The following is a 27,433-nucleotide window of genomic DNA, read 5'->3' on the forward strand; positions in this document are numbered from 1 at the left end:
ACAAAAAAAAACTCTGATTACCCTCCTTCCAAATATGAGTCTCCTGCGCAAAAACAATCTGAGCATTCAGTCTATGTAAAACTTTACAAATCTTCTTCTGCTGAATCGAAGGGTTTAAACCATTCGCATGCCATGAAACAAAGTTAAAAAATATTATCCATTTTAGTTAAATAAAGCATATGGTATGTAAAGGGTTAACCTTACTGCATAGGAGACATTAATCAGGAAGAGGGAAAGAAGTTCAAAGGGGAGCCAGATGTTACGACAATTCAGACATATTTGTAGTTTTAGGACAGCCCAGAAAGGAAAAACTAAACTAAAAATTACCCCTCCCCCCACCCACCAAAGCCCGAAAACTGGCCAATAGACAGCCAGAAAGCTACCTAAAAATTCCCTTAACCCCACCTCTCTTGATGGCAAATGTCCAAATTTTCCCCTCCTTGGACTCTGTCTTTACCTCTTGCTGTCTTGGTGAAGCAGCCAGCATAATCAAAGATCCCACCCACCCGGCTCATTCTCTCTTCTCTCCTCTTCCATTCGGTAGAAGATACAGGAGCCTGAGGGCACGTACCACCAGACTTAAGGACAGCTTCTACCCCACTGTGATAAGACTATTGAACGATGAGACCCTTATACAATGAGATGGACTCTGACCTCACAATCTACCTTGTTGTGACCTTGCACCTTATTGCACTGCACTCTCTGTAGCTGTGACACTTTACTCTGTACTGTTATTGTTTTTACCTGTACAACATCAATGCACTCTGTACTAACCCAATGTAACTGCACTGTGTAATGAATTGATCTGTACGATACATATGTAAGACAAGTTTTTCACTGTACCTCGGTACAAGTGATAATAATAAACCAATACCAATACCAGTAAAAGGAATGCAAAACACCACCATCAGACAAGACACTGAGATAGAAGTACCATAAACATTTCATACATATAAACAAAAAAAAGTTACTGGAACCTTCTATCCAGTTAAAACTTCGAAAAAGCGACATTTAAAAAAATACAGACTTACTAATATTTCAAAGAAAAACAACAGTCACCAAGTCAGATTCTTAATTATTTCAAAACATTTATTAGTCATCTGCAGTCAAAAGTTGATCATCAAGGAACTTTTCAGCTTCGTCCACGGATCCAAACCATTTACGTGATTTATCAGGGAGAACAATTCTTAAATGAGCTGGAAATAACAATGCAGGTTGGAATTTCCTTTGATACTGCTGCGACATGATCGGTTTAAAAAGCAGTCTCTCATTCATAATTTCTGGACTGTAATCTTCAACCAGACGGAACTTAAAATCTTTGTATTGGATAATTCCTTTACAATGAGCAATCAAATTAAATGCTCTTTAGTGTTCACATAGTGGAATCTCAATATTACTGGTCATGGTTTTTGCTCTCCAAGGGGTTTAGGTCTTAGAGCTCTATGAGCCCAATCAAGGATAGGACAGGCAGAGAAAACTTCAGAGCCAAACACATCCATCAAAAATTTGGAAAAGAATTCAATAGGATTATCAGTTTCGAAGTTTTCACGGAGACCAATTATCCACAAGTTTTTTCTCCGACTTTGACTTTCTAAATCAATAGTCTTCTGTCTGTACTGTTCGAGTGCTTGAGTAGTCAAGACCAATTTCTTTTCCAAGGAGTCTAATCTATGATCTCTTTGTTTGCTGGCTTCCTCCAGTTTAGAAATTTGTTTCTGTTGCTTGGCGTTTTCCTGTTTAAGTGCCGTTAATCTACCTCCAATCTCCTTTAACAACCCTTCTAAAGTGGAAAATCTTCGATCAAATTTTTCATTTCTTTCATCCAGGAGTTTGGAAATAGCTTCCAAAGTGAGTTGGGATTCAGCAGCTGTTTTCCCTCTGGTAGTCATTTCCAGCAATTAAAAATCAAAGTCCAAACATATAAAAGTATTATAAAAGTATTACTAATACTTCAACATAGGAGGTGAAGAGGTGGTGGGAAAAAATTAAAAGGGAGTGGAGCAGAGCCAAAATGCGACTTACTCCATCTAGCGCCACCAAGACAGTCCAACATTTTTCAATTTCATGTCAATTTATGTTACACTGTCAATAGATAACCAAATCAATTCTGTATATTTTGTAGGTTTGTACATGAAAACTAAATGTGATTTCAGGTAATACACTTTCAAAGACTTCAAGCCGACAAATGTACAAGTGACTAAATGCAAAAGTCTCTCAGGAAGACTACAGTTCCCTGAAACTGATTCATGGAATCACACAGCATGGAAGAACAATATCTGGCATATCATTCCTATGATGAAGATGCCACAGTTTATTAAATATTTATGTTGTAGCGACTCACCGTTCGAGCAAGCAAACCGGCTCGGCAGTCGGGTCGCGCGTCGTCGGAGCGGCGAGGCCCAAGATGGCGTTGGGCCTTAGTCTTCCCCGAGCAACAGGGAGAACCCGCGCGTGGGAAAGGTTTGATGACGTAGCGTATACGTCATTTCCGTTTTCAGTGGGCGGGAACAGTCTCTCTTAAAAGGCCCGCGCAGGCAGGAAAATAAACCAGTTCTTGCTCTGAGACCCGTCGACTAGTGTCTTGCTTTCACATCGCAGTAGCAGCCGCTACATTGGTGACCCCGACGGTCCAAACGGATTTTGGACCCGCACAATGGACGACAGCGTAGCAGCCAATGCAGTGGTACTCAAGTTGCCCACCTTTTGGACGCTTCGTCCCAGTGTCTGGTTCAACCAGGCCGAAGCACAATTCCACCTTCGGCAGATCACCTCCGACTCCACAAAGTACTACCACGTGGTCAGCTCTCTGGATCAGGAGACAGCCGCCCAGGTCGGAGACTTCATCCAGTCTCCTCCAGAGGAGGATAAGTACCCAGCTTTCAAAGACCTTCTGATTCAGAACTTTGGCCTCTCCTGTTGCGAGCGCGCCGCCCGCCTGCTTCGTCGATCCCCATCCGCCCTAATGAATGAGATGCTGGCATTGGCTGAGGGACACAAGCCCTGCCTAATGTTCGAACAGGCCTTCCTCGAACAACTACCTGATGACATTCACCTGCTGTTGGCCGATGCCGATTTCAGCAACCCACGTGAGGTAGCTGCCCGGGCAGATGTCCTGTGGAAGGCCAAACGTGAGAGCGGTTCATCCGTCGGCCAAATCGCCAGGCCGCGAGCCCAACGCCTGCATAAACCAGTCCCAGCAACCGAGTGACCACACCCCAGAAACACAGATGACGACACTAGTGACCAGCTGTGCTTCTACCATCATAGGTGGGGCGCGGAGGCCCGTTGATGCCGCCCACCCTGCAAGGTTTCAGGGAAATGCCAGGGCCAGCCACCGCTGACGGCTAGAACGGCTAGCCGCCGACACAGCCTCCTAATCATTTGGGACAAGCAGCCTGGGCGGCGTTTCCTCCTCAATACTGGAGCAGAGGTCAGTATTTTGCCCCCGACCAGCCGCAACACTCGTAACAGGCAAAAAGGTCCTGTACTCAATGCCACAAATGGCACAACGATACGGACTTTCGGTACCTGTACACTTCAATTACAATTCGGCGACAGCCGTTTTACCTGGACCTTTACCCTTGCCACCGTTGCCCGACCACTCCTAGGAACTGATTTCCTTCGGGCCCACAACCTGTTAGTCGACCTGCGAGGGAAGCGGCAAATCCACTCCAGAACTTTCCAAACCTACCCCCTGGGAGAAGCCAGCCTACCAGCCCCGTGCCTGGACTCCGTTTCCCTGTCTGGCAACGAGTTCACCAAGCTTCTAGCTGAGTTCCCATCAGTTTTGGCACCTCAGTTCTCAAATTCTATGCCCAAACATGGGGTGCAGCACCACATCATTACCACAGAGCCACCCCTTCATGCCCGAGCACGACGACTACTTCCAGACAAACTCCGTGTGACAAAGGAAGAGTTCCGTCGCATGGAGGAGCTGGGGATCGTTCGCAGGTCAGACAGCCCCTGGGCCTCCCCCATGCACATGGTCCCCAAAGCCACCAGCAGGCGGAGGCCCTGCGGCGACTACCGCAGGCTGAATGACGCCACCACCCCGAACCGCTACCCCATCCCTCACATCCAGGACTTCGCAGCGAACCTACATGGGGCCCGCATCTTCCCCAAGGTGGAGCTCGTTCGGGGATACCACCAAATCCCGGTCCACCCGGATGACATCCCCAAAACTGCGATTATCACCCCATTCGGCCTTTTCGAATTCCTTCGAATACCGTTCGGCCTTAAGAACGCCGCGCAGACTTTCCAGTGGCTAATGCACGTGGTAGGCCGAGACCTGGACTTCGTGTTCATTTACTTAGATGACATACTAATCGCCAGCTGTGACCGCCAAGAACACCTTTCCCACCTCCGCCAACTGTATTCCCGTCTCCGTGATTTCAGCCTCACAATCAACCCAGCCAAGTGCCAATTCGGACTTGACTCTATCGATTTCCTCGGCCACAAAGTCACCAGTGACGGACCAACACCCCTACCCACCAAGGTAGACGCTATCCGCCATTTTGCCCGTCCCAACACGGTCAAAGGCCTGCAGGAATTCCTGGGGATAGTCAACTTTTACCATCGGTTCATCCCTGCAGCAGCCCGTATCATGCGCCCTTTGTTCTCGCTGATGGCTGGTAAGGGCAAGGACATTGCCTGGAATGACGAGGCTGCGGCTGCCTTCGTTAAGGCCAAGAATGCCCTGGCAGATGCCACGATGCTTGTACACCCTAGGACAGACGTCCCAACCGCCCTCACAGTGGACGCATCCAACACCGCGGTTGGTGGAGTACTGGAACAACGAATCGAAGGCCGTTGGCAACCGTTGGCATTTTTCAGCAGGCACCTTAGACCACCCGAACTGAAGTACAGTGCTTTTGATCGGGAACTTCTGGCGCTGTACCTGGCGGTCCGGCATTTCCGGTACTTTTTAGAAGGGAGGCCTTTCACCGCTTTCACTAACCATAAGCCTTTGTCCTTCACCTTCTCCAAAGTCTCCGATCCCTGGTCAGCTTGTCAGCAGAGACATTTGTCCTACATTTCCAAATTCACAACGGATATCCAACATGTCTCCGGAAAGGACAATGTCGTTGCTGACGCACTTTCCAGACCGACCAGCCACAGCCTGTCCCTGGGTGTCGACTACACGGCCCTGGCTGACGCACAGCAAGCTGACGACGAACTGCCCAGCTACAGAACCGCAGTCTCGGGCCTGCAGCTCCGAGATTTCTTGGTTGGTCCTGGTCAGCAGACTCTCCTTTGTGACATCGCAACAGGTCAACCCCGCCCTATAGTTCCTGCAGCCTGGCAGAAACGCGTTTTAGACTCGATACATGGATTGGTGCACCCGTCCATCAGATCAACTGTCCGACTGGTCGCCAGCAAGTTTGTCTGGCATGGCCTGCGCAAACAGGTCAGTGAGTGGGCCAGGACTTGTCCGCACTGCCAGACATCAGAAATCCAACGACACACCAAAGTCCCGCCACAGCAGTTCAAGCCTACCCACAGAAGATTCGACCACATTCACGTCGACCTCGTTGGTCCTCTGCCAATTTCAAGAGGAGCCTGGTACCTCTTTACCATCGTGGACCGGTTCACGAGGTGGCCAGAGGCAACCCCTCTATCTGACATCACGACTGATTCCTGCGCCCGGGCGCTGCTCACAACTTGGATCTCACGTTTTGGTGTTCTGGCCCACATCACTTCAGACAGGGGCACCCAGTTTACCTCCAGCCTCTGGTCTATATTAGCGAACATGCTGGGGATGCAGCTGCACACCACCACGGCCTACCACCCTCAATCAAACGGGTTAGTGGAACGTTTCCACCGCCATCTAAAATCAGCCTTGATGGCCCGCCTGAAGGGTCCTAACTGGGTTGACGAACTGCCTTGGGTCCTGCTCGGCATACGCACTGCCCCCAAGGAAGACCTCCACGCTTCGTCAGCTGAACTTGTGTACGGGGCACCCCTGGTCGTCCCAGGGGATTTCATACCCGCCCTTCAGGGCCAAGAGGAACAACCCACGGCCTGCAAAGACTGCGCGAGAGGCTCGGCAACTTGGCACCGATTCCCACTTCGCAGCATGGTCAAGCCCCATCCTGTGAGCCCAAGGAACTACGAGACTGTAAGTTCGTTTTCGTTGGCAGGGGCACACCTCGGGCACCATTGCAATGACCATACGAGGGGCCGTTCTGGGTCATCAGGAATAATGGGTCCACCTTTATTTTGGACATTGGGGGCAAGGAAGAGGTCTTCACGACGGACTGCCTCAAACTGGCCCACTTAGATCTACAACCGGTCGAGGTTCCAGCACCGCGGCGCAGAGGCCGACCTCCTAAGCAACAGCTAACACAGCCCACGGACCTTGGGGACCATATTGCTGGTTCTCGGGGGGGGGGGGGGGGGGCGGGGTTGTGTAGCAACTCACTGTCCGAGCAAGCAAACCGGCTCGGTGGTCGGGTCGCGTGTCGTCGGAGCGGCGAGGCCCAAGATGGCATTGGGCCTTCGTCTTCCCCGAGCGGCAGGGAGAACCCGCGCGCGGGAAAGGTTTGATGATGTAGCGTATACGTCATTTCCGTTTTCGGTGGGTGGGAACAGTCTCTCTTAAAAGGCCCGCTCAAGGCGGGAAAATAAACCAGTTCTTGCTCTGAAACCTATCGACTAGTGTCTTGCTTTCACATCGCAGTAGCAGCCGCTACAATGTTCTGTTATTGAAGATATAAAATTACTTGTAATTGCATGGCAATTTGAAAGATAGATTCTCAGAAAAATTAATACAGAAATAGAATTCAGCATTAATCAGAAATTTATAGCACTTGGGAAATAATATAACTATTATTTGTGTGTGGTTGGAGAGATATTAACTAAAAGAATGATATGTCACTATATATTTTACTGACACAAGTTGGATACTTAAGCATCCGATGGGATGGATGATATACACTTTGGAAATACTCTGGCGACCACATTGTTAAAGGCAAAAATCCATGGTCCATGCCAGAAACAAGTCAACATTGAATGATAGTGTCAATCAGATGCTTTCATGAAAGTAAGCTCTTCAGATGGGCTGATACATATATAACTTTAAGGAACTGTAGGAGGGCAATACCAAAAAGGTATTTTCTGAAAACAAGAACATTTATCCACATGTGGAGAGAGGAGGACCAAGAATGCACCTCCTACCTCCACATCAATCCCACAGACCTTTGCAGACCCCATCCATATCACTTCTTCCTATCACAGCCCTCAATACCCGAGAATTTACTTGAAGGCTCCATCACTAGAAAAGCAAACGAAGATTATCTGCCAGGGGATGTCTTGCAGTAATTTACAGATTGCCAGTCTCAAATAGATAAACCCCAAGATCATACGTCAAATATAACTTGGCCCCTATTGCAATGCCATGAGCCAGTCTGCATACAGTCATAGAGTCACAGAGAGATATAGCATGGAAAGGTGCCCTTTGGTCCACCAAGTCCACGCCAATCATCAACTACCCATTTAAACTAATCCTACATTAATGCCAATTTTTAATCTCCCCACGTTCTCATCAACCCCTGATTCTTCCGCTCACCTACATGCCAGGGACAATTTACAGTGGCCAATTAACCTACAAACCTGCATGTCTAAGGGATGTGAGAGGAAACTGGAGAACCCAGAGGAAATTCATGCCATCACAGGGCGATGTGCAAATTCCACACAGACAGCACTCAAGATTGGGATTGAAGCCGGGTCTCTTGTGCTGTGAGGCAGTGGCTCTACTAGATGCACCACTGTGCTAACCACAATTGTCCAAAATAGGCAAAGATTTTTGGGGGTGTTCTGTCTATTTACATTAAAAAACTACACATTCAGTTTGAATTAATGATGTTTTCTTGTGAATTTTTATTTTGGAGATAATGGAAGGAATCTCTGAATGAATTGAAAGACAAATGAAGATAGTGTTGTCCAGAGTGAAAAAAGCCAACTGTTATTTAGAGTTTTCAAAATAGTAAAGTATTTCCAGGCATCATAGTGTTATATACAATCTTATCATATCTTCTTTCCATAATAAGATTTCCATAAGTTATTTTTTGTAGAACAAGTGCCTAGAAATAGTTGGTGGCACTGGGGGTGTATTATTTGTGCACAGATGCTGAGGGGCGGATGGCAATGGTGGATCTGTTGCGCTACATGAGGGAAAGGGCTCTTGAAGAATATGAACCTAACCACTTTGAATTGTTCACAATTCATGCTGACTGGCCATGCTATTCGAGCTGTTGGTTGCAACTATTCCATAATTCTTGGATTCCTGGCAGGCCAATAATGGTGTTAGGATCTGCTACAGAAAAATTTAGTAGCACACAAACTCCAAACCCTTACACATTCATGGTCTTTCCCTTGCATGCTTTGCCTTAATGATATCCACAAAGGAAAACATGTAGTCCAAGACTGGGGCTGAAGGTTTGCAGGCAAGAGGGGCCAGGGTGTGGGCATTTAGCAGAGAAGGTGAGGGATTGGCCCCCATTGATGGGGAAAGCAGTAAGGATGAGGATTGGCTGAAGGGGATCAGTGGCAGTAGGACCATCATAGCCAAGGAAGGGGTAGAATCACTAGCTGGGGGATTATGTTGATTCACAAGAGCAGGCTTGGTGACTGGAAGGATGACTTGATATTCAAGGATTGAACTACTGCTTGGAGAATGGGTTTAGTAGTTAGTGTCTCTGATTGTTATCTCTAGATATGGGCTTGCATTCAGTGGCCAGGATATACCATCATCAGTAAGGGGAATATGATTGCTGGTCAGGTATTGTAATCATCAGTCCTGTATGGTTCTATGGTTCAGGCTGGAGGTGAAGGAGGATCTTTGATTTCTCACTGACAGCCAAGAGATAAATACAAGGCTATTTGAAATAGATATGTTCTGAGCACAAATGGGCTTCCATCATAACAGTCCTGTTTGTCTCTAGAACTCCTAGTCTCTCTTTGAGAGACTTTGGCTCTCAGGCCTATAATCACTCTCTCCAGGAGAGGCTCAAAGTCCTCCTTGACCCCGAAGGCACTTTAAATTTAGCCCCTTAAACCATTTGTACTTCTCTGGATTCAGGAGTTGTTACCCTCAAAAACAGGCAGCTGATTTAAATTGCAGCACTGCATTCGAATGACATCAATGGGTTTTGATGTCCATTTTACCTGTAAACTTCAATGATCAAAAGATATCAGTGAGAAGCCCAGTGGCCATTTCACACATTGTTATAGGTTCTTTGTGGGGCAAGAGGAGCAATGAATGGTTTTCCAAACCCCACAGGCATACTTTGAGCTCTCCTGGTAATTTCTGCTTGTTTCAGGAGAGAAAAACTGTAGGCCCAGCACCAAAACCCCCTGGGGTACAGAGGACCTTTAAGTTTTTACAGTGCTATGCCATTTGCTCTCAAAGCTTTATTCCTTGTCTATATATTTCTTGGTTTGCAGTGAGAAGTCAAAGATCTTCCTTTGCCATTGGCCTAAGGTAAAGGAGTTTGAGTTGTTTCAGTCCAATTCTGCTTCACAAAATTGAATTTTATTCACAAAAATGGAAGGCAAAAATGGATGAAACTGACGGGAATTTTCTTTTTACTGTTAATTCACTAAGGCAAACTATTGGGTTATAGAGAGAAATCCATCAGGCTGCAAAATGTTTCATCTAAGCCTGCTTGATTGTGAAGCTTTACACTAGAAGTGGAAAGGCGAGGTATGATGTAGAGTAAGCACGTCATTGTTGAGAGGAACAGGTATCTATGTAGCTGTGGTTCTCAAGCTCTTCATCGTTGGGGTTTTCCTTGAGTCATGTTTGGGTCTGTTATAGGATAATCGATTGCTATAATTAGTCAATTCCATTATCTTTATATTGTTCAGAAAATGGAATGGTAGAAGGCAACCCTAAGTTCTCAGATATTCTGCTTCACAAGAATCAACTAACATATGTTAAATATAAAAATTCACGGAGGGAAGAAAATATATTTTTAAAAATCTAACTGCATTATTTGCAAGCTTTTTTTGGTGTCCTGGAGGAAAGAGACATCTCTTTAGAACTGAGATGAGGAGGAATTTCTTCAGCCAGAGGGTGGGGAATCTGTGTAATTCGTTGCCACAGAGAGCTGTGGAGACCAAGTCATTGGGTGTATTTAAGGCAGAGATTGATAGGTTCTTGACGGGTAAGGGGATTTAGGGTTATGGGGAGAAGGCGGATAAATGAGGTTGAGAAAAATAATCAGTCATGATTGAATGGCGGAGCAAACTTGAAGGGCCGAATGGCCTAATTCTGCTCCTATATCTTATTATTTATTTTTCAGTTGAGACAGTGGTCAGGGAGTGAGGAATGCAATTGCCAGTAGAAGGTGAGTGCAGGGAGCAGAGGTTATAAGCTTGGGTGGTTTGTCATCACTTGAGTTTTGGGCTGAGGTTGGCTGGGTCCTGAAAGAGAGCTATCTAAGTACCTAACTAAATGGAGAATTATCTGAACAGGGTTCCCACCATTGACCTAGGATCTACTTGGGTGGCCTCCATTCAGGACATTCAGAAACCATTTTCACAGATACTGCGAAAGCCTTATTTTGCGTGAGTGATAGGTTATTGCATGTAAGTTGTCAGATTCATGGAAATAAAATTTGCATGAAATCCCTGATTTTCAATAATATTTCAATTTTCATTGAATACGGATGCACATTGCACTAAACATGGCACATGTGATTCATTTTCTAGGTCTGGGACTTTCATTTCTATAATTCCTTATCATGGCTCTAAACTATCTCAAAAAGCCTGACATACAATTAATAGCTTTATGCACAGTTCCTCTGTTAGCAGAGAAAATATGACAGCCATCTGGCATAAGATAAAATTTCACAAGCAGCAATGACACCAGATACATTTTATAGTGCTTGTTAAGGGATAACTGCTGGCCAAGACATATTGAAATGGTCTGTGTCTTTAATAAAACCAAAGGCTGAATGAACATATGTTCTTCAATATTTCAAATCCCTATCTTCATCCAATTATTTAGATTTTAAAATTTCATTATTAAATACATACACAATTAAAATTCCACACTTGCCTGCAGCTCATTGTCTTTTTCTTTATTTTTAATCCAGATTTTGCCTTGTCCTTGTGGATCAATCAGAAGTGGGTACCTAGTTGCTTTGGTTACTATGATGCCATTCTGTATTGACAGGTCATCACTTGGAAGTCCCTGGAGATTCCATTCACCAATTGTAGCATTATCAACCAACATGCTGATTAGATTAATGTCCTGAATGTTAAAAGGAATGAAAAATAAATCAATGTTGCAATCAATTTTTACAAGTTTGGAAACAATTCCTAAAAATAAATAAGAACTTTTTTGTAAAGTTGTGTTTTTGATTTATGTATATTCAAAAGCAATGGTGGAATATAATAGAAAAGCACTGATTCAAAGATTTAACTAAATTTAAAGATTAGTCAACTTCTGCTTGGTGTCTTCAAAATATTTTAAAGATAACATAGATGCCTCTTGCTTACACTGGATTCCAGACATTCATTGTCTGAAAAGATGACCAGTTTTTACCAATTGTTAATTCTGGAAATAGTAGTGTGATTTGCTAATTTCATTTATTTCATTTACCATTTGCAACATTTGATCTCTCCTGGTCTCCACCCTAGCACAGACCTTCCCTTCTATTCTCTTTCTCCCTCCGCCCATTCTCTGTAATTGTCAGATTTCTAAATTTTCCTAGATCTGACAGAAGGTCATCAAATTTAAATATTCACACTGCTTTTCTCTCCACGGAGAAGGAAATCTGATTATCATTGTCTGATCTAGCCTACTAATGACTCCAGACCTATCAATATAATTGATTCTTAACTAGTTCTGAACTAGCCTAAAAAGCCACTTCAAGAAAGAAAAGTCAATAAATGCCAAATCCCATGAATAAATAAATAACTTTCAACATTAAATTCTTGCTTTCTATACCTCTACAGGAAGGATGTGATTATGCTAGAGAGGGTGCAGAAACGATTCACAGGAATTTTGCCTGGACTGGAGGGCTTGAGTTATAAGGAGTGATTGAATAGACTGGGATTGTTTTCCCTGGAGCAAAGGAGGCTGATTGGTGACTTTACACACATTTACACCCAGATTCCTCTGTACCCTATTATTTAGTCTCTTCACATTTTTTTCTGTTAAAATGGTTAATGTTTCTCAGACTAGAGAACAGTAGACTGGGGTGTTTCCCAAGGATCAGTGCTGAGACCACTTTTTTCTGTAAATTACTGACATGAACATATATTTCTATTAAATTTTCTTTGCCACTTCTTTATATATTTTGCCAACTTAGCTCTGCCTTCTTACAACCTGTTACTGTACTCTCACTGTTGACCACAACTTCAAATTTTGTAACATTTGAATATTTTGAAATTTTACCTCTCATACCAAATTTAGTCTCATTAGTTTCATAAAGAAGTGCTGTCAGCACTGACCCTTGAGAAACGTGAGTCTGCCACTCTACAGTTTGAAAAACATTTACCGTGATTCTCTGCTTTCTACCCTTAAGCCAATTTCTTATCCATACTGTGACTGCTCTGTCAACCTGAACTTTGCTAACAAGCTTTGTTTTCAAATGCCATCAGAAAATCCATAAAGGTGACACCTACAGAATCCCTTCATCAACTGTTTACACCATCAATAATTCAATGAGGTTAATTATACAAGATTTGTCTTTAACAAGCCAATGCTAACTCTTATTCAGTGACTCAAACTTCTCCAAGAGCTATTAATATGATTATCATTTCTAAAAGCTGCCTCACCACCAAGATTAAACTGACTGGTATATGTTCTTGCACCTCTTTTGTTGAGTATTGCATTGCTGACATGTTATCCACTTGATCCACCTCAATCCCCAGAACCAGATCCAACAATGCCACATTCCTTATTAAATAAAAAAAAATAATCACCAAAGTTTTCCTGAATGCATTTCAGGAATTTCTCCCCTTCTTTTTCCTCTGAATCTAACATTATTCCTAACTATGTTGTGGTTATTGAAGTCCCACAATATTACATTTCTGTCCTGTAATTTCCCTGCAGATTTGCTACTCTAACTCCTTTAGCATTTGCTGTCCTATAGAATACCCCCAGAAGCTTCCTAGTTCCTTTCTTGTTTCTTAACTCTAACCAGATTCATTCTGCACTTCACATCTCAAGGCTATCCTCTCTCTTCAACAGTAAAACATCTTCCTTAATCACCAATGCCATCATTCCTTTTCCCATTCCTTATCTCTTCTGGGCATTTTTTATACAGGAATATTGATTGCCAGCCTTTCCCTTTTATGAACCATACTTTTCTAAATTTATTTATTGGAATCTGAGTAGTGCTGCAAAGACCAGTATTTATTGCCAATCCCTTATTGCCCTTGAAAGGGGATGAGTCATAATCTTGAATCAGTGTAGTCCTTTTGGTGAAGATATTCCATGAAACAACGTAAGAATCAGTAACAGGAGAAGGCCGTCTAGTCCTTTGAGCCTGCTCTGCCTTTCATCAAGATTGTGGCTGATCTTATATCTCAGTGCCAGTTCCCTGCACTACCCCCAGAAACATGCAGAAATCCGTCGATCCCTGTTTTGAATTGTCAATGATTGAGTCTCCATAGCTCTCCAGGTTAGAGTATTCCATAGGTTCACTACCCTCTGAGTGAAGAAATTTCTCCTCATCTCAATCCAAAATGGCCTATCATTTAGTTAAATTTCCCTGCTTCTAGGCTCGTCAGCTGGGGCAAACATCCTCTCTGTATCTATCCTGCCGACTCCTGTAAGATTTCTGTACGTGTCAATGAAACCATCTCTCAATCATCTAAACTTTGGAGAACAGAACCCTAACCTATCAATCAAGCCTCAAAAGACAAATGTGTCATTCCAGAAACTTGTCTGGTAGATCTTCATTGCATCCCTCCATGGCAAGTGTATATCTTTTTCTTAGGTAAGAAGATGTTCACAATACTCCAGGTGAGATCTATATAATTGCACTAAGATATCTTCACTCCAGTGTTCCAATCCTCTCTAATAAAGGTTGACATATCATTTGTCTATGTAACTGCTTCCTGCACCACTATGTTAAGTTTCAGTGACTTGCATACTAGGCCACCCAGGTCACTTTGAACACCAACTTTTCCTAATCTATTACCCTTCAAAAAATACTCTGCTTTTCTGTTTTGTTCAACAAGGTAAATGACCTCATATAATTCCACATTATATTCCATCTGCTATGTTCTTGCCCACCCACCCAGCTTCTACCTGTATCCCCTCGAGGCCTCTTTATATTCTTCTTCCTACTCACAATCTTAACTGGTTTAGTGTCATCATCCAACTTGGAAATACGACATTTGGTCCCTTTGGCCAAATTGTTAATAGCTGGGCCTCAAGCACTGATCTTTACAGTACTCCACTAGTCACAGCCTGCCAAGCTGAGAAGGATCTGTTTATTCATATTCTCTTTGCTTTCTGCCTGTTAACCAATTCTCAGTTCCATGTGCTCTAACCTTCCTGACCAATTTCAATATGGGGCCTTATCAACAAACTTTCAAAAAGTTAAATAAACAACATCCACTGGCTTCCCCTTCATACATATTTCCCTTTCAAAAATCTGTGCCAGCTCTGCTCATTCCTATTATTCTTTTCCAGCTGTTCTGTAATTAGATCTTTCATTGTAGATTACAGCATGTTCCCTACTACTGGTGTTAGGCTAACAGTTTGGTAGTTCCCTCTTTTCTCCCCGTAAGTGCTACCCTCCAACCTGCTGGAACCACTCCATAACCCATAGTGCTATTGAGTAGGGAGTTCCAGGATTTAGATCCAGCAACAATGAAAGACTGGCAATATATTTCCAAGCCAGGACGGTGCACAGTTTATAAGGGATCCTAGAAGTGGTGATACTCCTATGTGCCTACTCCTCTTGTCCTTCTTGATGACAGAAGTCATGAGTTTGGGATGCAATGTTGAAGTAAGCTAGCTGAGTAACTTCAGTATATCTTGTAGATGGTACAAACTACAATCACTATGCAGTGGTGGTGGAGACAATGTATGTCTGGAGTGCTAGATGTGTTTAGTTAGGCACTGTGATTAAAATTGGCATGGCTTTATCATGTACATGTCCAGCTTTGTGAGAACTGTTTTACCCATCCAGCGAAATAGGGAGGATTCGGTCACACTCCAGATTTATGCTTTGTAGATAGTGGATTGGCTTTGGGGTGACAGGAGATGAGTGATCTAATTCAGTTTATGGTAAGTAGTGGTAAATGGTGACCCCCACCCCCACCTCCACCCCCATGGCTGTTGATGGTGGAAATTCGATGATGGGAATGTCATTGGATGTCCAGTGCAGGCTGTTAGACTCTCTTTTTGTTGAAAATGCTCTTCGTTTGGCACTTTTGTGACAAGAATGTTATCACTGCATCATAATTTCACATAGCTTTTTATGCCTGTGCTTGCCAATCTTATTTTTCTTACTGCACAGTCACACAAGTGCATTCTAAACATGCACCCTCCATGGAAATTGCACACAGCTAAAATAGGAAAACATTTAAATTTCTAAAGCCCACTTACATCACTGAACGGAATTCTGTTGCTGCTCATCTCGTCTTTCCATATCTGAAGCAGAATGTTCCTGTATTCTTGGTTAAAAGGGCCAGAGTAAGAGAGGAATCCAGTGGCTAACAGTACATCACCCACTAACCGTGTAATCTGGTCCTGGAAAAGTTTACTGCTTTCTGTCCACCGAACCTGAAGAGTTTTATTTAAAGATAAGAAAAGATTATCAGATAGTTTAAGTGTTGGTTCACATCTCTATAATTAGTTACATATGCAGCTTCTAAGCTCTTTTCTGATGCTTAACTAATGAATTTGTTTATCTCTAGCCCCAGCTTTGACACTTGCCTCTTTACCTCAGTAAACGTCAATGCTTCATGAGTTTCTATAAACAGGTTAGGAATATAAGATTTTAACTACCAGTGAGTTCCCTAAGGTAAATCATTTGTATTTGCATGTTCCTGGCTGCATCAGGCCATACCAATTTTAATCATTGTGCCTATATAAGTATTACTATGCAAGATAACCCCACTGATATGCCTAATGTTTGGGAAAGAACTGCAAGGATCTGAATGAACTATTGGTGCAAAGCCCAAATATCTACTAACATTTCCAAACCTTCAGATTGTTCAGAAGCTATTGGTAACCCATTTTCAATCTTTTAAGTTATATTAATAGTTTTATTTATTCCTTCAGATTTTTTAATAAAAGATTGAATGTTTTTATTTCAGCTGCAACCATTACATTTGTGAGATCAAATTTAATTAAATAGTTGAATGAATAATAGGAATAAAATTCCTACCTGTGCTACCTTCCCTTACACAGACTTCTGAGTGCAAAAATGTTCCATTTTGCAATACACATTAGAGAATACAAAATTTATGCAAAATAATGTTACACCAGTTGCAAAATCTAATTTTGCTGATATTGTTTTCTGATAAAATAAAAATGTGCTGTGACATCGTTGTTTGAGTGTGACTGAATTAATAACCTTATTATGCTCCTGCTCATTACAACACTGTAAATTTGTAAACCCGTGATTCTTATGTAATGCCCAAAGATTATGAAATTCTCTTTAAAATTTAAATGCCAGTTTTAAGAATTTAGTATTATCAGTATTTGCACTATTACATTGCTTTGATTGCTTAGTTTTATCTGTGCAGACTCAATAAATAGTTTTGAATTTATATAATATTCACTAAATATTGGCATTGTGTTTATGACAAATGTAAATTCACCTTTTCACCACCCAGGCCTTCAATGAGAGCAGTGGCATTATTCATTCTCTTCCTACAGCCCTCTGCATCATCAAGTAATGCTTGCTTTTCTGACATTGCAGCATCGTACATGGCCTGCACTTCATCTAGTTCCCGTTGCTTCTCATCCAGCTGTGCTTGGGCATTGTTCAGTTCTTCTTGGGCAACAACTAGTTTGGCTTCTTGCATAGTCAGATTTGCCTTTATGCAAATAGACACATTAAAGTAATTAAAAATATGGACAGTGAAAGACATCCAAGCTAATTACATTAGCATGTCAAAAATCTATTAATTATTTATTATTTCTTATAGCTATGCAAATTAAAACAATTAGACCTTAATTAAAACAGCTACAGTTATAACACTAGGAAGTATTTAAAGCTGAGATTTGGTGAAAATCTCATGAAGAGTGAAATATAATTTTTAATACTGTGCATAAATATCCAGCCCAGAAATTAACCTTCATGAAACTAAAACAAAACAGAGAAAAAAATGCTCAAATACAGGAAATGCATGTAGCTGGAGGTACACTGATGGGTACTGTGAAACTACACTGTTCACATAAGGCATTTAATATGAGTACTCTATACACATTTTAGACATTTCATTGTTTGGAAAATTTCATGAATAATTTTGAATTACATTCATTGTAATTTTTATACTAAAGAACTGAAAGCAGGTCACAATAACTTAGTCATAATTCACAATAAACTGAATAAAAATCTATAGCAGTATAATGGATGACATCTATAAATATCACCAAATGCAATTATCAAAAAACATCCATAATAAATTAAGTGCCAGATTATAGGTTCCACAGGTCACAAGATGTGCAATCCCATGTTATGCATTGACATTATACCTTCAATGGAAGTACTTCTTTATTAATATCAAAGAAGCTCGCCATGGCCTTCGTCCATGAACACAGGCCCGCAACATTCCCACATACTTTCTTGGCAGTCTCAAGATTGTAGTCTTCCATATCTAGGTACGGTTGTAGCAAATCCACAACCTCTTCAGTGATGGTATCCTGTGCATTAAGCAAAGTATGTTAAATCTTTTAAACAAAGAGAATTAAATGGGTAAGCAAAGTTGTCCAAAACTTAAATATGTCTCCAAATAGTTCTTATTGGCTATATATTACCAGACTAGAATTCTGATTCTCCTGCAAGTGAGAACTCTAGGGTATGAATAGATTTATATTTCTACAATTGTAATTATAGACTAGAAAAGTTAGACAAGCAAGATACACACAGCCTTGTCCACTCGACCACTCACCCCACTGAAGTCTTCAGTATCAGGGGACCATTGGTGTGCATCCAATGTCTCTACCACTCACTTAAGGTTAAAGATTACCCTCAACACTGGTGCCCACAAGGTTGCATTCTCAACCCCTTACTATACTCCCTACTCACTCATGACTGTGTGGCTAAATTCTGCTCTAACTTCATTTATAAGTTTGCACATGTCACCATTAGAGTAAGCTGGATCTCAAACAACAACGAGATGGAGTACAGGGAAGAGATAGAGAATCTAGTGGCATGATGTCAAGACAACAACCTTTCCCTCAATATCAGCAAAATGAACGATCTTGTCATTGAGTTCAGGAAGCAGGGTAGAGTACACACCCCTGTCTGTATCAATGTTGCTACAGTGGAGATGGTTGATAGCTTCAAATTCCTAGGTGCAAATATCATCGACAATTTGTCCACTTCCAGCCATGTGGATGCCATGGACAAGAAAGCACACCAGTGTCTCTACTTCCTCAGAAGGCTAAGGAAATTTGTCATGTCCCCAGTCACTCTTCCAGGCGCATCACAGCTTAGTATGGCAACTGTTCTGCCCAAGTCCGCAAGAAATTGCAGAGAGTTGTAAACGAAGCCCAGTCCATCATGCAAACTGGCCTCCCCTCCATTGACTCCATCTGCACTTACTGTTGTCTCGGTAAAGCAGCCAACATAATCAAGGACCCCTCCCACCCAGCCATTCTCTATTCTCCCCTCTTCCATCAGGCAGAAGATATAAAAGCTTGAAAGCACATACTACCGGACTCAAGGACAGCTTCCATCTGCAGTTATCAGACTATTGAATGGAGAAGCAAAGGATTGCAGATGCTGGAATTGAAATGAATAACACTATGATGCTGGAGGAACTCAGCAGGCCAGGCAGCATCTGTGGAGAAAAGCAGGCAGTCAACGTTTCAGGTCAGGACCCTTCTTCAGGACTCAAGACTTCTTCAGGAGTCCTGAAGAAGGGTCCTGACACAAAACGTTGACCGCTTTTCTCCACGGATGCTGCCTGGTCTGCTGAGTTCCTCCAGCATCATAGTGTTTTTCATTCAGACTATTGAACAGACCTCTCATATGCTAAAAGATGAACTCCTAATCAACCTTGTTGTGGCCTTTGCACTTTATTTGTCTACCTGCACTGTACTTTCTCTATAACTGCAACACTATATTCTGCATTCTGTTTTCTTTTTACTACCTCAGTGTACTTATGTATCGTATGATCTGTCTGGATGGCATGCAAAATAGAAGCTTTTCACTGTATATCAGTACATTTGACAATAATAAACCAATACCAGTACCAAGATTGTCACCCAAGTGACCCCAAGTATCCTTCCCAAAAACAAGCTGCAGGTAATCCCTCAGTCCTTAGTTTACATAACCACTTCAATAATTATTAAAAAATCTGGTCCCACAAATGTAGCCCTATCCTGTGGTCCAACCAAAGCCAGTAACATAGGAACAATGATGTTAGGAAACTCTACTTGGAGCCTCATCCCTTCTTATGATTATAGTACTGTAAGCTGTAACTGGAGGTGCTAGCCCACAAGGCTATCCCAGAAACTTGACCACAGGGTTGATAGCTTCTGGTCCTGCCTACTGACATAATTTGCAAACACTTTGGCATAATTCGAACCAAGCTGGTCACACTGAAAAGGCTAAAAATATTTTGGACCTAAATATTTAGTGGTTATAGGCTTCAGTTTATGCACTGTCAAATATCTAATGCTATACTCTCAATAAAAATATAACACTAGTATGAAGCATTGAAGTGTAATCACAGAGTCAAGGCCAGGTGGAATGCTTCAAATTATGGAGTATTAATCATGTCATGGACAAGGTAAAACTATTCCATTTGCATTACATACTTTGACAAAGAGTAAGAGGTGTTAAAAATTCTATTTGGAGGGTAAGAGTTTCACCTTTTCCTATTGGGCAGTCCTTTTACTTCATCTACAGACCATTAACATTTGTTAATAATTTTTCATTGTGATTGAACAATACAGCAATATAGACATGGTGGCTTTCAAAAAAAATATCAGAATGCAGACTGAGTGTGAGAGCATGATTTTCAAACTGAAAATAGTAGACTATGACTTTTTAGGTACAACAATGAAGCAAGTCAAGAAGTCATATAAAAAGATGTTCTCAAATGGAAATATGAGACATACTTTGAAATGATAGACTAAATCATACAAATGTCCAGATGAAGACCTTTGGCCATAATATAACCAATGATACGAGTTATCGACGTAACTAGGATATGTTAAATAGGGACACAACAAATCAAGTTTTAAGGAGACATATTTTGGAAGAATTTCAAACTAAACATTCAAGTATCATAAGCATTAAGGCATTGACAGAAGTTTTATTTATTGGCTTGGGTTAGATGAAAATCTTGAAAAACTGGTAGGTACTTGTATTATGTACTAAGATTGCTATGCAGAGCCAGAAAAGAGATCTTTAGAGTTAGACAGTAAACCAACAAAGCCTTCCAAAACACTACAGATGGGTTATTGTGAGAAAGGGGTTCATAACTTTGTACTCGCATAGTCACTTAAAATGTAGAAAATGTTGGATTCTGTACTACAGCAGAGATCCATTGTGATCCATTTTCTCATGTCATGGTTCACCAAATGAGTAAGCCTTACATAATGGTTCTTAGTTTTGTTCACTTCTAGTTAAGCATTTTCCAAAACAAGATAATATTAAGCACACACATATAATCCAACAGCAAATGGTAGGGTGTAGATATCAGCAAGGATTGAAGAAACAAGTGTTTCAAGGCTATACAGTTTAACAATGAGACATCCACTTGCTAACATTTTGCTAAACTCCAGAACAACACCACTTGCACAGTAGATTAACTCCTGCCGAATCATTCTTCTTGGATGACCCCTCAGGACCAAGAATGACTTGCTTCCACACTAGCAGTCTGGTTCTAAAATGACTGATGAGATTAACGTGGGATGTACAAGTTTTGTCCTGTGCAACTGGTTGTGCTTTGTAAGCTGGAGGGTTGGGTAGTTTGTTAGGTGGTGCATTCCTCTCATCAGAATATTGAAGAGTTATACCAGAAGTTGATTCATTGGAGACTATGGAAGAAGTAACACAGAATTCCACTGAATTACAAGTGGTGACACCTTTCTCAAGCCAAGAACTGAATACAATGGCAATGACACAATGTAGACAGGTTAAATCTGTAAATAATATAAATATACAAATTACTCTTTCATTTCAAAAAGGGAAAAGCAGCATAACTTATGTAAGCAGGCATCATACATGCATGGCATATGCACATATGTACGTGTACTTGGAGAAAATGGAATAAATAACTAAGATGTATGCATTTAAACAGTTCCTCATTTCTCTTAGTGATTCTTGCTACAACATCTAATTGGAATAAAAATCCACATATTCATTACAAAATCATAACTGTTCTTCAATTTTTCGTATACTTGTGCTGGTGGATAAGATTAGGCCTAAATTTATTGAAAACTTGCATATCCACCATAAAGATTATTGTGAGGCCTGCCCTTATGACACAGATGTGGAACTTCTGCTTGCTTCACTGAAAGCATCATTGAAATAAAAATCAACTGTCATAACTCTCCATTAAAATCAATGTAGTGATCCAGTTTGTTGAATTAGCACCACCTACAGCACTACAAAATGAGCAGAAGGACATAGTATGAGTATTTTGCTGTTTAAGGGTTGGTCATGTCCCAGGAACCTCATTGAATCCCTAGACTCAATCGAATAATCAAATGTGTTTTGACATCCTAATTTTCCCCTGACATGTTATTCTTGTATTAATATTCACTGAGCTTCTGGATTTCAATCAGCAATTAAATACAGCAAAAGATCACACACGGTTCAGAACACATCCTATGCATATGAGCCTTTCATTTCATTGATTTATGTCATAGTTTTCGTACAATCCATCAATCAAATTCAAACCCAATCTGGACAAACTGGGACAAATTGAAGAGCTGAGTACCATTTAGGATTGTTGCTATGTACATAAAGAGGTTGTGGTGAACTGAGCAATGGATAGAGTAGGCTTTGGTACTTGAAGATTAACCACCACCCCCACCACCCACATAAAATTCATTGAATATCTTCCTTCACTACACCCATGTTATATAATGGTATATTTCACTACCCCACTACTCCCTGGTACATTCTTCTGTCCCACCCACCACTCCCTATTCCATGGCACCTTCCCATGCAACAGAGGAGATGTGATGCCTGTCCATTCACCTCTTCCCTTCCCATCATTCAGAGTCCCAAACAATCTTTCCAGGTGAAGCTGCGATTCACTTGCACTTCTTCCAATCTAGTGTATTGGATTCAGTGTTCAGAATGCGACCTCCTCTACACTGGAGAAACCAAATGCAGATTGGGATTTGGTCTCAGTCTCCAGGGATGATCCTGAGCCTCCTGTTGCATGCCACTTTAATTATCAATCCCACTCTCTTTAGTTTATAAATGATTCCCATCAATTTTTGCCTCCACTTTAAGAAAAACAGGTGACCTTTAAGCCCTGCCAGCCTCCTATGATACCACTCCCACTGTTGATGCATGCAGCCAGTGAGTAATGCAGGTGGTACAGGTTACATACAGCAGTCATGCAAAACAACAGACAATGCCAATTGCCAACAAAAAAATGATGCAGGTGATGATCAACATGTTAATCATTAATGTCTGATTGGTAAACCAATTTAATCTCCAATGTCTATACTTGCCCATCCACACATTATAAGGCACAGCAATGCACCAATGCATCTCTGTTAAATTAGCCATCATTTCATTCTATGTTTCCTCTTGGATATATATCAGATACAGTCTGAATTCACAACATGCTTATTGCAGTGTATTCTAATTATTTTACCAGCAAATTCTGATATGAGTATGCCTCTAAAAGGTAGATGTTTCACTCATCATCATTCTAGCAAATGCCAGACCATTATACTTCTTATAATGCCAGAGAGATGGGAACATTCAATAGCACTTGTCTAGGTAAGAAAAAAGTCTCAAAAACATACACAGTGAAAGTCAAAACTGAGCACATAGTATTTGATTGTATCCTAATTTTCCAGATTTAGCAACACTTGAGGATTCAGTATGATTACTGTAGCTCAAATTAATGACATGATTTTCCACTTATTCTGATGAACATTACTCAATTAAAATGGAACAATTATATAACTTAGCATGCATAAATTATTAGTTAAAATTCTTACCATGCAATAACATTATTTCAAGGTAAAGATTATATAAAGTAACAGGCAGGACTTTGGAACTATTATGTATGATTTCTTGAATCAGATGATACAGTGAAAGCGGTTAGAAGTAATAGTGCCAAGGAGCTTACGTCTAGATATTTCAAAATGTTAAGTTAGAATACCTGAGCTTAAAGATCCTCACAGTTGATCAAAAAATAACTATTAACATATTGGTGTCAAATTGCCTGAAACCATTCAGTAGCAATGCAAAGAATCACGATTTCATATTGGTAAGTTTCCCTCGTTCACTAACAAGAAAAGGGAGAGAAGGTAGGGAATCCAGCTTTGAAGATCAGTGGGGAGACCTGGAATCAGGACAAATAGTCACCTGAGTCCACGTCACCCCACTGCAGTTAGGGTATGAATCAGGGGATTATAAAAGGAAGTTCACATAAAAATAAACCAGGGTTCAAACCTTTAAATAAATGTAATCATTTACAACCAGAAACATTAAACACACACAAGAAGACAACAATTATTGCTTATTACCTTTGGGAATGTCAGCAACATGTTAAGAAATGAAGAGTTGTTCATCAGCTTTGAAGCTTCACCCCAGGAAGGTTTCACACATGGTCGATCTGGATCAAGAGTTACAAGATCTACTTTTCTTTGGAAAAGAAGCAGCACACAGTCCATGATTCGCATGATCAAGTGAGGTGGCTTGCCTAATTTGCGCACTGTGGCAATATCAGCTGGTTTAATAGTCTGCAAGTATTTTAAAACAATATTAATTATAACTTTTGACAAGAGTTTTAACCATTCATTCAAGAACAAATCAAGCACATTGTCATGAAAATCCAAAAAAATTGCAGATGCTGGAAATCCAAAGTTGAAAGTGCTAGAAACGCTCAACAGGTCAGGCAGCATCTGTGAAAAGAAAATAAAGTTGCAGAGAGGGCAGGGATAGGGATGGATAGAACGAATGAATATTTCTGATTGAGTGAGGCAGGGTTGCTATGACGATAAGCTGCAAACTGTAATCATAATTTTCTGCTCTCTCTATAGATGGTCATACTCTCAATACCAACATCAGCAATACAAGGAATATCTTTAAATTATATACATGAATTGCACTCATAATTAGTAGAGAACCCAGCTCCCCTTTGTCCCATTATATTCTCCCACCATGTAATGGGATCACAGCAGCAGTTCCATGAATAATCAGAATATCAACCACATAAATATCACAACCAGGAGAACACTGACAGTTATTAAATGAAAGCCTGCTGGTATAATGAGGTAATTAAAGAACAGAAAACAAAAACTTAAGAACTGAAATTTGAATTATTTATGGCACTACAAACAGTCATTTCTTGCTGTCTGTGAAATGCTAAAAATTTTCTAAATACATAATTATTTGCTAGTTTTGAATGACTTAATTTTACTATTGAAGAATTTACCCTACATTGCACTTACTTATAGAACTTTACCTTAGCAGTAAAATTAATTTTGCTTATATGTTATTAAAATATTAATCAGATCTAAAATTATTGTAAGCAATATAAAGAAAGTAAGGATGTGTTTACAAGTTATAGGTCTTTTAACAAAATTCCTAACAGCTTCGATGACGGCTATGATATTTGTTAGTGACATCACTAAATATGGTGCTGCTACTGAGTTCCACAATGTCCAATTAATAATGCTGAAAATCAGATTGTTAAGACATTGTTCCTTTCCCTGAAAAATATTTTAGAGTTCTCTATTCTTATTTAAACAGTTCCTCATGTGTGCCACATAGTTTTAGATACGAGGCCAAATCCAGCTTAATATAGCTCATGCTTTGCATTTGCCCCCATCCAATCCAAGAAGCTACAATCTGGGTACCCCTCTGGGGTTCTGCATGGCAAATTGAGGTTCAGCCTTGCTGCCAGGTAGCTGTCCATGACCAGAGACTAGGCTTCAGGTGGTAAATCCTGAAACAATCCCCTCCCCCCACCCCCAGACTGCCCTGATGACCTTATGATGGTCTCACTGTCAAAGGCCTTTCCAAATGGTTCTAAATGCTTCTTATAATTTGAGAATTAAAAATACTTTGAAATAAATTTAATTTAAAATAATTTAAATTATTTAAAAAGATCAAGAACTGTAAAATACATTTTAAATACATTTAGCTGCTATAAATTAATTTAAAATATTAACATTAATAGAGGGGAAATATTTATCTTCACTTACTTTTATCTTCCAGGTCAGAACTCCACCCAGGTGAATGGGATCACCCTAGGTATACCATCTACAGTTGGCGTAAAGCCTAGGAGCCAGATACATAGTGCATCCAGCTCCTCAAAGCACAGCTGAGCTCTGCCCTGGCCTCAGTGTTGAGTCCTGGAGGAGATTGAGAGGTCAGATGCACCAGCATTTGATCTCAGTGCATTCTTGACTTCAGTGCTGCAATATATAGCCATAGAAGACAAGAAGAAGCTGATTTGCAATGAGGACCACCCTGGGGTTCTCTTCAGCACATTGGTAAAAAGTATGTGCATTCCATATTGACAATGAGGGTTAGAACTCCAACACCAAACATACATATTGTAATGGGCTCTGATCAAAATCAATCAATGGCAGGGTAAGATAACTTTTTTTTTAATAACAGCTGAATAAATATTTGGGAACAAGAAAAGGAGCAGAAATTTCATAATGGAATGGAAAAAATTCAAAATCAACAACATTTCATATGTATTTATATTCAAGAATTGGTTACAAACCTGTAAAGCTGCTTCAGCTTCTTCTAATGCAGGCTTAGCTGCTTCTAGTTTTGTTTCAGCTACATGTTTGTCAGCTGCTATTTCATCTACAAGGAGCTGAGCTTTGTCTTTCACTTTTTGAACCTGTGTTTTAACAACCTCAGCAGCCTGTGCCTTTAAGGTCACTTCCTGCAGAACTTCATCGGCTTTTTTTGAAGCAACTGCCAAATCTTTTTCCTTAATCACAAGTTCTTTGGATAGCTCATTTACTGACACCTCAGCTTCCATTAGCTTTGCCAAACCTGTAGAGAAGGAGAAAAACACTGAGGAGGAAACAAGTGCTGTTTTGGGTTTTAATCCTTATCAGAAGGGCCTGATAGCAATAACTTATGATCAGATTATGAAAATACGTTCAGAAGAACTTGATAAAATTAAGAATGAATGGGAAAGAGAACTCCAGATACTTTTACCTACAGAGACATGGAAGAAAATTCTTCAATTAGTTAATACATCTTCTCTGTGTGCTAGACACTCTTTGATACAGTTTAAGGTGGTTCACAGGACCCATATGTCCAAGGACAAGTTAGCCCGTTTTTATCATCATGTAAATCCTATATGTGACAGATGTAATTCGAAGGTGGCTTCCCTGACACATATGTTTTGGTCCTGTCCCCTTTTGGAAAAATATTGGAAAGACATTTTTCACATTATTTCATCTGTATTGAACATTGATTTACAACCTCATCCTATTACTGCAATTTTTGGGTTACCAATGATGGAATCTCGCCATTTATCTGCTTCTGCTTGTCGCATGATCACCTTTGTCACATTAATGGCCAAATGATCCATTTTGTTCAAATGGAAGGATCCAATACCTCCCACCACTTTTCAGTGGTTTTCTCAAACTATAGCATGTTTAAACTTAGAAAAAATTAGGAGTGGTACTGTTGATCCTTCGCTTAAATTTGAGAAAGTTTGGAGTCCATTTATTCAATATTTCCATATGATATAAGCTGACCTTTTTCAGATCCCTTTCAATAACCCTTGAATATAGAGGAGCGGAGTTGACAACATAATAATTCTTTTTGTCTTTTTAATTGAAGAAATATCAGTCCAGCTTTTTTTTTGAAGTTGTTTTTTTTTGGTTTATTATCAATATTTTTTTTGATTTGGGGGTTCTCCTTTCATATACGGTTAGCGCAACTTTCTTACAATGCCAGCGATCGGGGTTCAATTTCCGTCGCTGTCTGTAAGGAGTTTGTACGTTCTCCCATGTCTGCGTGGGTTTCCTCCAGGTGCTCCGGTTTCCTCCCACATTGCAAAGACATATGGGTAGGTTAATTTAGGTTTAAAATGGGCGGTG

The 27,433-nt window shown here is 40.8% G+C and overlaps 1 protein-coding gene across 1 annotated transcript in view; it reads right to left on the reverse strand.

Moving 5' to 3' along the window:
* Positions 1-27,433, reverse strand: part of dnah5l (dynein, axonemal, heavy chain 5 like) — a 233,743-nt gene that overhangs the window by 85,936 nt on the left and 120,374 nt on the right. Inside the window, exons 55-59 of the mRNA XM_052015789.1 lie at positions 26,092-26,372; positions 23,879-24,094; positions 17,678-17,845; positions 16,798-17,016; positions 15,578-15,754 (exon numbers count right to left, since the gene is read on the reverse strand). Coding sequence (XP_051871749.1) covers positions 15,578-15,754; positions 16,798-17,016; positions 17,678-17,845; positions 23,879-24,094; positions 26,092-26,372 — 1,061 coding nt within the window. The remainder of the gene's footprint in view (positions 1-15,577; positions 15,755-16,797; positions 17,017-17,677; positions 17,846-23,878; positions 24,095-26,091; positions 26,373-27,433) is intronic.

Source organism: Pristis pectinata, chromosome 5 (assembly GCF_009764475.1).
Source record: "Pristis pectinata isolate sPriPec2 chromosome 5, sPriPec2.1.pri, whole genome shotgun sequence".
Classification (NCBI taxonomy): Eukaryota; Metazoa; Chordata; class Chondrichthyes; order Rhinopristiformes; family Pristidae; genus Pristis; species Pristis pectinata.